This window comes from Podarcis vaucheri (genome assembly GCF_965113315.1).
Source record: "Podarcis vaucheri genome assembly, chromosome: 9".
Classification (NCBI taxonomy): Eukaryota; Metazoa; Chordata; class Lepidosauria; order Squamata; family Lacertidae; genus Podarcis; species Podarcis vaucheri.
In genome coordinates, this window is record NC_138767.1 from 80,302,636 (window position 1) to 80,316,051 (window position 13,416).

General features: G+C 46.4%; 2 protein-coding genes across 9 annotated transcripts in view; one reads left to right on the forward strand and one right to left on the reverse strand.

Annotated features, from left to right (window-relative positions):
• Positions 1 to 13,416, forward strand: part of SH3TC1 (SH3 domain and tetratricopeptide repeats 1) — a 409,292-nt gene that overhangs the window by 286,243 nt on the left and 109,633 nt on the right. The window lies entirely within an intron of this gene.
• Positions 1 to 13,416, reverse strand: part of ABLIM2 (actin binding LIM protein family member 2) — a 68,680-nt gene that overhangs the window by 4,995 nt on the left and 50,269 nt on the right. For 6 of the 8 annotated variants that reach the window (XR_014223633.1, XR_014223634.1, XR_014223635.1 and 3 more), the window contains 5 exons: positions 12,511 to 12,569; positions 4,991 to 5,045; positions 2,842 to 2,907; positions 2,621 to 2,701; positions 1,337 to 1,964 (listed from right to left, as the gene is read on the reverse strand). The exons of 1 other annotated variant lie outside the window; for it this stretch is intronic. Coding sequence is in view for 1 of the 7 variants with exons in the window: in XM_082238550.1 (XP_082094676.1) it covers positions 1,851 to 1,964; positions 2,621 to 2,701; positions 2,900 to 2,907; positions 4,991 to 5,045; positions 12,511 to 12,569 (317 nt within the window). In the remaining 6 variants the exon portion in view is untranslated. Of the gene's footprint in view, positions 1 to 1,336; positions 1,965 to 2,620; positions 2,702 to 2,841; positions 2,908 to 4,990; positions 5,046 to 12,510; positions 12,570 to 13,416 lie in introns of those variants that run through there. One more of the 8 variants, XM_082238550.1, reaches the window with a different exon arrangement.

The window sequence follows — 13,416 nt, forward strand, 5'->3', positions numbered from 1 at the left end:
TCTATCAAGTTTATTCAATTAGTGGCTTGAATATTAATAGGTATGGTCCAGAAGTAATCTGTAGCAGAACGAGGGCAATTAGCTGTTGAAACAAAATACAAATGGCATGCTAACAAGGGGCTAAAACTCCCCTTGTAAACATAGTAAAAAAACCTGATGACCCATAGGATTACAGTGGTACCTCAGGTTACATACGCTTCAGGTTACATGCACTTCAGGTTACAGACTCCGCTAACCCAGAAATATTACCTTGGGTTAAGAACTTTGCTTCAGGATGACAACAGAAATTGTGCTCCAGCGGCGCAGTGGTAGCAGGAGGCCCCATTAGCTAAAGTGGTGCTTCAGGTTAAGAACAGTTTCAGGTTAAGAACGGACCACTGGAACGAATTAAGTACTTAACCTGAGGTACCACTGTAGTTGATTTATTAAAAAATCATATTAGGCCAAAACCTTTCTGAAGTCAACGAAAATGTCACAAAATATTGTGCAAGCTTCCAACGTCTCCAAAACGCTTCATCCGGTTAGGCCAGAGGTTTTCAACCTTTTTTGAGTCCATGGCTCCCTTGACCAACTATCCTTCTTTCTCAAGGCACCCCAGGGTGCCACGGCACACTGGTTGAAAACCACTGGGTTGGGCAGTAAGCAAAGCTGGAGGTGAGGAATTTGCTGGTAGGTATAGCCAGATGTGACTGCATCTGGTGAGAATCTTAAGACAGAGAAGAGGAAGCTGACTAACCCAGGATATCATGGCAGAAGTTTCTTTGCACAGGTGCATGCAAACACAGACAAATGGTTCTATATTATTGATAGGTTTTTTTTTTAATGACGCCACATGTGAACTGAATTTTCTATTTACTTCTCTCTATAGCAGCACCTCCTTAAGAGAGGTGAACAGTGGAGTAACAAACCATATAACATGTGAGTTACAAAACAATATTTTTAATATGGACAACCACTGTGTGCATAGAATCAATATTAGTTACACATTCTTTGTATGTGAAATGTAGAAAAAATAGAAATACAGTCAGAATTGCACAGCCTTATGACACACAAGAATTTATGCATTTTTGTGATGTGAAAGTTGAATTACTACATGATCTCCAGCTGGGAACCCAAAGTAGTTAGAACTTTGTCCCACTGAAATAAATGGTTCAGGCATTTTAAATCAAGTACTTCATCTAAAATAGGTTGCATGTTGAACTGTCTGAATGGTACTCTGAACACATGTACATCACAATCTATCTTTACTAAAATAAAAGATGGATAGCTATTTTTCATTTGCTACTTTACATGTGGAACAGCAGATTGTATTTAAGTGAGAGAATGAGACTTAAAGTGCTTTATTATAGGTTTGCTTTTATTCCTAAAAAGATGTCACACACAAACATTGGCAAGAGTGACTTTCTGACATGCTTTTCTTTGGCCTTTATCACATTTGCTTCAAAGTAGCACATTTTTTACCCTCTTGGGGAAGATTTTTTTCATCAGCATATTTTGATTTTGTACAGGTTTTGCTCACTAGTGCAAAATGTAGAAACAAAACAGTAGCCGATTTTTTTTGTCAAAACTACACATTTCCTTCTTATTTAAAATTACTTTTTTTGCAACAGGCAACAGCTAAAGCAATCATTAATTTAAAGCAAGGCTTGTTATATACTTTTGAAGACCCAGTAGCTACTGAGATATTCCTCTGGGTCATGAAAATGCCATGTTTTCTCTCTCTCCAATTTTCTGTCCCTACCCCTAACACAATGAAGCTAGACAAAGGGTCAACAGCAGGCGCAGATGATAAGCTGTGGCAAGAGTGCAGTTTGTTTTCATTAAGCACATTTCAGTTTGTCTACGGGAGGCTAGAAAAGCAGAGCTTTTTTCTTTAGCTCATTTCTTTTCCAAAGTGCAAGTCGTTCAAATTGTTCAATGCTCATTTCGAAGACTTCCTGGAACTGTTCAGGGGACAGGTGACGCTTGAAGAAGAAAAGAAGGAAAAAGCAGTAAAAAAAAATCCTTACGTTTATGCATGTATTGTGCTAGAAATAAAAATGTGAAGTTTTGAATCAAATTCACAACATATTTTGGAAACCATTTGCCGCAAAATCATACATTAAAATGTCAAAGAAAATACTTCTCTATTAAATTTGTATTGCATCTTTCTGCCCGCAGCACTCAAAGCAACCAACAATCAGAATGAAAATACAGTAAGCCATAAAAAGACAAAGCAAGTAAACAGAAGGACAGGTAGATACCAATCAGGATCAGAAAATAAAATAATAAAACACCAAGTGTGGAGGCTCAAAGCCTGTCCATGGCCTCCATTACCCCATGGTATTTGGAGAAGGAAAATACTTACCAAATGTTCCTGTTCCACATGACTTATGGAGGATATTCTAGACCCCTTAGCAGTAGACCCCTTCCCTTAATCCAGAGGCAGGGACAACTTTGGTTGCTCCAGAAGGGGAGGAACCTCTTTCCCTAACCCAACTAGAAGAGTCCTTCAACTCTGGATCTAGCAATCACTAACTTGCTACTTTCTGTGCCACTCACCTTCCAAATGCCACATCTGCTCAGGAAATTCCAACACATACAATTTAAAAATAAATAAATAAGTAAATGCATTCCTTACCTCCAGCCTAGTTCTGTCTACATCCTTTGGTAGCTTCACTCGAACTCTGTTTGTTACAATAAGTGTTTCATATGGATAGACCTAATGCAAAGAGAAAGTGTGACACTAGAAAGATGCATCCCTTGTGGAAATTTTTAAAAATGCAAATGGAACATATTTGTATCTATATTTGATGTATTTGATTTTAAAAGGACTAAAGGAGAAAAAGGAATATACTGAACCTTGTTAAGAAGGGCTGATTCTCAACATTCTCTAAGTGTTGTCAACAGCAACCCTTACCTTGTATTCTGCAAGAGACAGGAAAAAAAACTGGCAGGTTAGAGCAGAACTGGCTGTTGCTTATATACTACATTTTGAGAACTCGTTCAAGTATTATTTCTGTGGGAGATTTTAGCAGTCAAACCTAACAATGCATATATGCTAGTTAGTATATGAAGGGGTTAAGGACCACAGAGTTCTAGATCACGAGAGTAGGCTCAATGATGTCACGCACCTCCTTCTCCTGAGAGCAAAGGCTTGTTTCCTGTTCCTATTTCTCTCCCTCCATCCCTCTCACACTGCAAGCAATGGAGGCAGACACGCCTCAAGTTAGCTCTCTGCCTCAGACATGGGTCAGCGGCTGCTTTTCTACCCAAGAACATTTTCCTGTATTTTATTGCTGTTGCATAAAGAAAAAGTGTGTGGCTGTGACCCTGGATTAAGCAAGTAAAGCATTTTTAAACTGACTTCAGAGTGTGGTCTATTTCACGGAGGAGGGTAGAAGAGGTTGAATAGCCTATTCCTATGTTTCATTAATCAGCCTAATGATAAGATTTAAACTCTGCTACCGCAGCTCTTTATGTACTAGTCCCGTTGTTTTTAAAAGCAGGCACTAGCTGTTTTTCCTTTGTTAGCTAACCCACACATGTGGGTCTGCAGACTATTAAATATATCCTCTTCCCTACACCCATCAACTTCTCCCTGTCGACTGCCATCAAAAAAGTTTACTGTGTGGAGTCAGACCATGTAGAAGCTGCAAGCTCCAAAATAGTGGCCAAGTTACCAGCTGGGGTTCCCTTCACATCCCACATAACCCCAACCCGTTTTGAAACAATTGAATTGGTCAAGACGCTCATGTTGGTGTTTAAGGCCCTGGATGTCATAGGCCCCAAATACCTGAAATATTGCGTCCTTCCCAAGGACCCCTCAGGTGTTGGGATTGGCAGAGGGGGGCCTTTTGGTGATCTGCCGCGCTCAGAAGCTTAGGTGGTGGCGGCAGTCCCTAAACTGTGGAACTCCCTCCTCTTCTTTATGCAATACTCATTGAATGCGAAAGACACGTGAGATGTACCGTATTTTTTGCACCATAACACTCACTTTTTCCCTCCTAGAAAGTAAGGGGAAATGTGTGTGCGTGTTATGGAGGAAATGCCTACGGGTGGCATGCCTACGGATTTTCCTCCTCTAAAAACTACGTGCGTGTTATGGTCGGGTGCGTGTTATAGAGCGAAAAATACGGTACATTTTCAGGACCCACCTTATTTTTGTGATTACGTTTTAAACTGTTTTTGTGTTTTATTTTAAAATTCTGTTTTAGTTTTTGTCACCTACCCTGGGACCTTAGGGTGAAAGGCAAGTAATCAATTAAGATGATGATGATGATATAGCGCTCCTTATCATATGCTTCAACAAGTAATATATATTTAGTGCAGGCACTTCATATAATAACACTAACATATCCTTAATGGCTGTTCTGTTGGCATGTTTTGTACAAATGGGAAAGGGTGGGCTAACACACATTCAGTATTACCACCTAGAAGAGGGGTTTTGTGTGATGCTCTCATGATGGCCCTAATGCCTGATCCAGTAGTTTCCAACCTTTTAGACCTGGGACTGGGTTTGAGCTGAAGAAGTAATTTGGAGACCCACTTCCTCATTTTTAGCTTTCATCTGTGTGACCCACGTTGGGTCAGACTTCAATTCAGTAGCAGGTCCCAACCCACCAGCTGAAAACCAGTGAAATCTCAACCATCCCTGAGGTTGTGAAATCACTATAGCTGCACACTCCGCTAACCTCTCTGACCCAAACATTAAGATTATTCATCATAAAAGCAATTATGCTGGTAATCTGATGCTAAGTTTGCAACTCCTGCACTGATGCAAATGCATTAAATATGAAATCCATTCTACATTGTGCAAAGCAGCCAGAAGTTTGTTTGTTATTAGTGGTATGCAGAGAGAGTTCTGAGGTTGCCAATTGCTCAGTTCTAGTGAGTGCCTGAAGGTTATGCAGTCTTAGCACAACTCATACGGAGAACAGCGGTTTGGGATCCCTCCCTCCCAAGCCTCCCTTCCTTTGAAAGGCAGAAATGGGACAGTTTTGGGGCATACCTCTCTTTCCCCAAGTAGAATCCTGGTCGGTGTCATACTGGGCCATATCTGCAGCCTAGGAAAGAAGAAAAACGGTGTTTTGTAAATTAATTCAATAAATAATAAAGTATAATACAGAAAAATGCCATCTATAGCATGCACTCTTTAATATAACACTTTACCTGTGATGAGAAAGTGACAAATCAGCTGCAACATGCATATGGATATGGATATGATGAAACTTTTTGAAGTGGTCTATAAATATCTATAACCACCATAAAAACAATAGCGATTTTACTAAAGCCAATTTTTAGTTTGGAATTCTTTAGGCATACGAATTATCGTGTAGCTTTATTACTGAAACTAGGTTTGGTTCAAACCTTGTATTACAAGGTGCTGTTTTTTCTTGAGGTATCTGACAATGGTTGTGTGAAATATCTCTAGCAATTCTGTCCAAAGGGGCCTGTCATTAATTATTTCACTGAAGTAACAATACTATCAGGTTGCATCTTATAAACGCTTAGCTATGAGTAAGTCCCACTGAGCTTTTTTGGGCTTAATTCTGAGTAGACATAAATATGATTTCACTGTTAATCATCTTACTGAAGTAATGCTCCATTATTTACTTTTATTAATGTCAAGCTCACATTTAAGCTAATGCAATTCATTTCACTTTCTCATTTTATTTTTACATTTAGCTTGAAGGAGAGCCTATTCTAATGTTTCCTCATAAGTACAGGCAACCTCTGATTTGCGAGGGGGTTGCGTTCCAGGTCACTGTGTGTGACGGTGGAATACACATAAGTTTGCGCTGCCCCGTTATGCTCCCGCCCCCTTTTCTGGTCACGCAGTCAAACGTCAAACGGTTGCAGCCTGTAATTCTGCTTATGAATTTTATTCGGGTGATTATTTTCCTTCCTTTAAAGAAACAATGTCAAATTTACCTATTATGCATCATGATAAACGCATTCATCAGATTTAAAGTGTCTCTATGTTCTTAAAAGGGACGTGGGTGGCGCTGTGGGTTGAACCACTGAGCCTAGGACTTGCTGATCAGAAGGTTGGCAGTTCGAATCCCCAGGACGGGGTGAGCTCCCGTTGCTCGGTCCCTGCTCCTGCTAACCTAGCAGTTCGAAAGCACGTCAAAGTGCAAGTAGATAAACAGGTACCCCTCTGGCGGGAAGGTAAACGGCGTTTCCGTGCGCTGCTCTGGTTCGCCAGAAGCGGCTTAGTCATGCTGGCCTCATGACCAGTAAAGCGAGATGAGCGCCGCAACCCCAGAGTCGTCTCTTTACCTTTACCTTTATGTTCTTAAAAAAGAAAATAATCAGCCATGGTGGTACCACATCAAATGAGGAGGGCTTTTTAACCCTTTCCCCCAAGTTGAGAGAGAAACAGAGAAAGGAGTAGTGGGAGAATGCATCTGTTTGGAGATAGCCTTAAAGAGGAACAGAAGTCTATGGAGCTGGTAGCCAAATATATTTACCCACAGAAAAAAATCAGAACATACAGAAGTAAAAATCACATTTCCCACCTGAGGACAGCTCTTAAAATTGTGATCAAGCCACCTGACAGCTGGCCCTTTCTGCAAAAGCAGATCCAGGGCCTCTCCAGACACATGTCTTATTGCAGGTATTTGCAACAACAAACATTTTCAATTCAGATTTGTACTGATTTCCCCTCCTGATACATAAATGTTCTTCAATACTCTTGCAACTTTGAATTGTGCTGTCCTCCTTTGACTCCTCCCCATAGCTGTCAACTTTTCCCTTTTCTTGCGAGGAATCCTATTCAGAATAAGGGAATTTCCCTTAAAAAAGGGAAACGTTGACAGATATGCTCCTCCCAGGCCACTGTTTATGTTCCCTCCATGTTCCCACCACTGCCTTTTCCAGCAGTGGACCCTCACCCTGCTCACACAAGCAAAGCCACTGGAACTGGAAAAAAGATCAGGCCTGCAGGTGAAATATACTCAGAGTCGCAAAGTGATTTCATGCTCTTTATTCAGCTCATAGTGGTGAGGAGGAATGAATGAAAGTCCCCTCACAGTATCTGCTTTATATACATTATTTACACAATGGGCTGCACATGATTGGCTAATTCCGGAATTCTACTGTAAGCCAATCAGGTTGTGGATTCACTTCTATCTGGAGCAGGATTGGGTGGTTCCTGCCAACCAATCAAACTGCTGCATTGTTCCAGGACCAATCAGACTGCTGCATTCTGAATCCTATTGTTCTAGGACTAATCAGACTGCTGCAATTTGGATCCTATTGTTCTAGGACCAATCAGACTGCTTCAGTTTGGATCCTATTGTTCTCAGTACATAACACCCCTCCCCTCTAAGTTCCAGTCCTGCCCGGGAGGTCGCATTCATAGTCCTCAAGGTATGCCGGCGGCCTACGTGTGCGTTGCGGCCTGTGGTGTTCCCTGGTCTGGGCTCCAGGTTCTGGCTCATGTTCCAAGGATGCTGGCTGTGATGGGGTTGTTTGGTCTGGTGCAACCGGCTCGCTCAGTCGTGGTTCTGGTTCTGGTGTCCTTTCGGCCTCACGGGTCCTCTCTGTATTTACTGATTCTGCCTCTCCTGCTGGCCCCTCCTGCTCTATGGGCCTCACTGTCCCGCTGTTCCCTTGGGACTCCTCTGACCTGTCCTCCTCCTGGGTTTCTCCCGGGAATCGTCGCCGTATCTGGTCGCAGTGGCGGCGCCAGCATTGCCCCCCATCCGTTAGCACCTCGTACGACACTGGGCCAGTGACCCTGGTGACTGTGGCGGGTACCCATGCCGGGCCTGCCCCAAAATTCTTTGCGTACACTGGGTCCTGGGCCTCGAAGGTCCGGGGGTTCCTGCCTTCCCCCACGACTACCTCATCCTGAGCTCTATCGGGGTGAAGGCGGTCCAATCTGATTGCAAGGCGCCGACCCATTAGTAGTTCAGCGGGGCTCCGGCCAGTCGTTGAGCTGGGGGTGCTGTGCTGTGCTAGAAGGAATGTGGCAAGGCGGTACTCCCAGTCCCCTTGCGTCATGCGGCGGAGGGTGTCCTTGGTGGTCCGCACCATGCGTTCTGCTTGGCCATTGGTGGCAGGGTGGAACGGCGCTGAACGGATGTGGCGGATGGCGTTCTGTGCTGTGAAGGTTTGGAATTCTCCTGACGTAAATGCAGTCCCGTTGTCTGAGACGAGAGTGTCAGGGAGCCCGTGGGTTGCAAACAGCCTGCGTAGTACCCGGATGGCTGCGGACGTGGAAGTGGACGGTACCAGTGCGACCTCCAGCCATTTGGTGTAGGAGTCCACCACTATGAAGAATGTTTTTCCCTGAAAGGGGCCAGCGAAATCCACATGCAGGCGTGACCATGGTGCTCGGGCGGACTCCCAGGACTGGACTGGGGCCCTTGGGGGATCTGGGCGGGATTCTTGGCAGGCCTGGCAGTGTTTGACCCAAGCCTCTATCTCTCCATCGATCCCCGGCCACCACACATAACTCCTGGCAAGGGCCTTCATTCTTACTACCCCTGGATGTGTCTCGTGTAGGGCTGTGAGGACCCTTTTGCGGAGGGGCTGGGGAACAACGACTCTGCTTCCCCATAACAGGCACCCCTTGTGGGCCGACAGTTCATGTTTGCGGGTTGTGTAGCCGGCGAATTCTGGCCCGGGGCTGCTGCTGGGCCATCCCCTCCACACCCAGTCCAGGACCCGGGAGATGACCCTATCTTTCTTGGAATGGTGTGCAACTTCTTGTGCCTGAATGGGGCGGTCAGGAAGCAGCTCCAGGCTCATAACCTCTTGTGCAGGTGCTGGGTCAGGGCCTGTTTCCGGTAGTGGTAGCCTGCTGAGGGCGTCCGCATGGCCCATTGCCTTCCCCGGGCGGTGAATCAGTGCATACTGGTAGCTGGCAAGGAAAATTGACCACCTGAGGACGCGAGGAGACAGCACTTGGGGGGTCTGCTTTTCGGGGGCAAACAAGCCAAGCAACGGCTTGTGGTCAGTCACCACGGTGAAGGGCCGCCCGTACAAGAAATCATGGAATTTTTTTACTCCCTTCACGATTGCCAGACCCTCCTTGTCAATTTGCGAGTAGTTCCGCTCGGTTGCGTTGAGTGTCTTGGAAAAGTACGCCACCGGTACCTCTCTTCCATCCGGGAGTTGGTGCCCCAGGACAGCGCCAATGCCATAGGGTGAGGCATCGCATGCTAGCACCACTGGCAGCCTCTCGTCGAAGTGTGCCAAGACAGAGTTTGAGACAAGCAAGTCCTTGACTGCCTGGAATGCAGCCTCCTGGCGCTGGCCCCACACCCAAGGGGCCCGCTTGTCCAGGAGTCTGTGTAGGGGCTCCGCTACCGCCGCCTTGTGGGGAAGGAAGGAATGGTAAAAGTTCAATAGTCCCAAGAAGGCCTGAAGTTCAGTCTTGCTCTTGGGCGCTGGGGCATCACAAATGGCCCGTACCTTGTCCCCCGTCGGGTGGACCCCTTCTGCGTCCACCATAAATCCCAGAAAGTCCACCTGAGGCACTCCTAGTAGACATTTTTCTCGCTTCACCTTGAGACCCGCCGTCTGGAAACGGTGCAGAACGGTGCGGAGGCGGTCCTCAAACTCCTCTGGTGTGGGCCCGGCAATCAACACATCATCGAAGAAGGGGGTGACGCCAGGAATCCCTTTAAGGAGAGAGTCCATTAGATTCTGGAATATGCCTGGTGCCACGCTGACCCCGAATTGCAGCCGCTTTACCCTGAACGCTCCTCTGTGCGTCACAATCGTCTGTGCCTCTGCTGTGGCCTCATCTACTGGCAGCTGTTGATATGCTTGGGCCAAGTCCAGCTTGCCAAAAATTTTCGACCCAGCCAGGGTGGCAAGGACATGGCTGACCACTGGCACTGGGTATGCGTGGGCCGTGAGGGCCTTGTTTATGGTACATTTGTAGTCTGCGCAGATGCGGACCGAACCATTAGGCTTGACGGGTGTGACGATTGGCGTTTCCCAGGGGGCATTAGGCACCGGCTCCAGCACTCCTTGCTCCACGAGTCGGTCCAATTCCTCGTCTATACGGGGTTTCAAGGCGAACGGGACCCGGCGGGCCTTGAGCCTGACCGGTCGTACTGCGGGGTCAAGCTGTAGCGCAATGGGGGGGCCCGTATACTGTCCCAATTTTCCGTCGAAAACCCCTGGAAATTCCTTGCATATGGCGTCCACGTCCACTTGTAAGCTAGTGTGGTTCACCCCGGTGACAGCTAGCCCCAGTGGTCCAAACCATGCCAATCCCAGTAAGCTAATGTAGGGGCCCTTGACCACAAGCAAGTCCAGTTGTCGCGTCCGCCCTCGGTATTGCACCCTGAAGGTCCCCACCCCCATTGTGGGGACCTTACGTTTCTGGAAGTCCCGTAGGGTGAATGGGGCCGGCCTGAGTTTGGGACCCCCAGTAGGACACAGTTTCCTTAAGGTCTTTGCCGAGATTATGGATAGAGTTGAACCCGTGTCAAGCTCCATGCGGCATGGGGCCCCCTCTATCTGTACCTCTACATAAATTTTCTCTACGTTGGGGTGGGGCAACTGGTATACCTGGCAGTCCGTGAGCTCCGTCGAGTTGCCTTGGTGCGTTGGGCCCCGGGACCTGGGGCTCTTGGGTTGGTCATCTGATGCCTGGTGTCGGGTGGGCCGAGCCCGACACACCCGGGCGATGTGTCCCGATTTTCTGCACTGCCTGCACTCTGCGTTGCGGAAACGGCAGGTCCTCCTCTCGTGACTCTCCCCGCAGCTTGCGCAGTTTCCTCCTTCTCGTCGAGGCAGCTGTGGTCTGTGCGCTGCTTGAGTGCGCTGCTGTACTCGGTGCACCTCCTCCCTGTCAGATCCTGAGTCGTCGGTGAGGTCTTCATGGTGGACCCTCGGTTGGGATGGCAGGCTCGGCCGTGCCTCTTGCGTCGACCTCTCGGCAGCTTCCGTTGCCAGGGCCTCCTCCAGAGCGACGTGGAACGTTAGGTCCTTCTTAGCGTAGAGGCGTCGTTGCAGCTTCTCATCCTTCAGGCCACCGACGAGACAGTCACGAAGCATGTTCTCCAGCTCTGAGAAGTTGCAGAACCGGGCGGCTTGGCGGAGAGAGGTCACAAACCCAGTTATGGTTTCCCCAGGGGCTTGTCGCTTTGCGTAGAAGGCATTTCGACGAGCCACCACTGAGGGCTGCGGCGAAAAGTGCCCCTTCAGCTGTTCCATTATTGTTTTGTATGGAACAGTAGCGACGTCTTCAGGCGCAAGGAGAGCCCGGGCGATTTCAAACGTCTCCTCTCCGCAGACGCTGAAGAATATCGCCCTCTTCTTGGCATCTTCTTCGTCGGTGACCCCTTTGGCTTCTAGGAGGAAGGTGAAACGGGAGGCGTACGCTTCCCAGTCTCCAGATGCTGGGTTGAATGGCGAGAAGCTGCTGTTGGCTGCCATTCTGAGTTCCTTGTGTCCCGGAGCTGAAGCCTGGATACACGGTGCGAGGCAGCAGTGCGGCAGGTGGCGGTGCTGCGGTGCTGTGTGTGGCAGTCAGCTCAGCGGGATCCCACCTTCGTCGCCAGTGAAATATACTCAGAGTCGCAAAGTGATTTCATGCTCTTTATTCAGCTCATAGTGGTGAGGAGGAATGAATGAAAGTCCCCTCACAGTATCTGCTTTATATACATTATTTACACAATGGGCTGCACATGATTGGCTAATTCCGGAATTCTACTGTAAGCCAATCAGGTTGTGGATTCACTTCTATCTGGAGCAGGATTGGGTGGTTCCTGCCAACCAATCAAACTGCTGCATTGTTCCAGGACCAATCAGACTGCTGCATTCTGAATCCTATTGTTCTAGGACTAATCAGACTGCTGCAATTTGGATCCTATTGTTCTAGGACCAATCAGACTGCTTCAGTTTGGATCCTATTGTTCTCAGTACATAACAGCAGGAATTTTGTCTCCTTCCCCACACTTTTTATTTAAGCGCAGAATGTTTGCACTGTGCCACCGTGCCAGCACTATACTCTCACTCTTAACAGGCTGTGATTGCTGTGCTCAGTTTCACAAAAATGTCATCATCACGAAGCGTACGTGTGAGTGGCTGCACTGAATAACTGATTTCAATTTGGCACATTGCCGTGGTGGCAAAGTGCATCAAAGGTGACAGTAGAAAAACAACAACAGGAATATTTCTAGTGTGGAACTTTTGAGGCATTGCTACTTTTGGCATGTGACCATCTTAAAAGTTTTAGAGTCACAAATGAACTTGAATGCTAGAGCACATTTGAGCACTGCCGGGAACACAAAGAATCCTGAATACACAATTTAAAAAAGAAGTCTAGAGCCCCTGCCCCTCATCAACTGTCAGTTGGCCCAACCCACGCCTTCAAGGGGCCAGATGAAATTCAGCAAAAGGCTGAATCTGCCCTCATGCCATAGATTACTCACTCCTTATGCCAGATCAGGCTAACAAATAGCCTGACCTGGCGCAAGCACAGGGAGCTAAATGGTTCATCAGCCTAATCACATATGACATTGTATTTGCACTTAAGACATTTTTATGTCTACCTACATGGTGTAACCCATTCTTTCCATAGTCAGGAAGAGAAGCAGATTTGGAATATGGAAATCCTACAAAAGAGACAGAAGAGATATCTTTTTAAAATGCATTGTCTGATATATGCATAGCTCAATAAGCAAGAGGTTGCCTCAATAATTTTAAGTTGTAGTGTAGAAAATAGACAGGTCTCGTCAAATGTATGAAAATGGAGGCAGAATCTGCCACATCCACTCTTGAGTTTCTGTGTATAAATGCAGCTGCTTTTATGTTATACATTATTTTATAGGACAACAAGCTAACATATTTCATGAAGGATGAGCAGATATAAGGATTATATCCATTAGACTTCTTCCAGTCTGAAATTGAGGGCTGAATTTCCATAAAATGTCTGTATTATACTAAAAAATGAGGGAAGGAGCAGGGATAAAAGAAAACCGCCAGTCCCTGCAGAGTGCCTCAACTTCTACAGAACATTTTGGGGTCATGTGGCGTTTTCCAGATACTCCCTTTGATGTTCTAGGTTAGGCACATTTAGAAGTATAGAAAAACCTTTCCATTTGGGTTGGCGATTGATGGCCAGTCAGTTAAACAAAATATATTTTTGATGCACTTTGAAGCTTTCACATGCATTAATTTAATCTAATTCTTGCTTGGAAATTTTGTGGGTGTGTTTATATTGTAATCTGCTTTGGCCTCTGGCAGTGAAATGAGACAGATCCCTCCCTCCACAAGAAAATAAAGAGGTATGAGTGGCTCAGAGAAGCCAAGTGGTACAACTGGTTCAGCTGTGAAGATTTAGAACTGAATGCCATTTCTAAGGCTAAAGGAAACACTGAACAGTATTTCAATACAGAGAAGTGTTCAGAATCAAAAGCAACTCATCGTGGGTGTTAAAGAAAATGTCAAATTTCAGTGGGT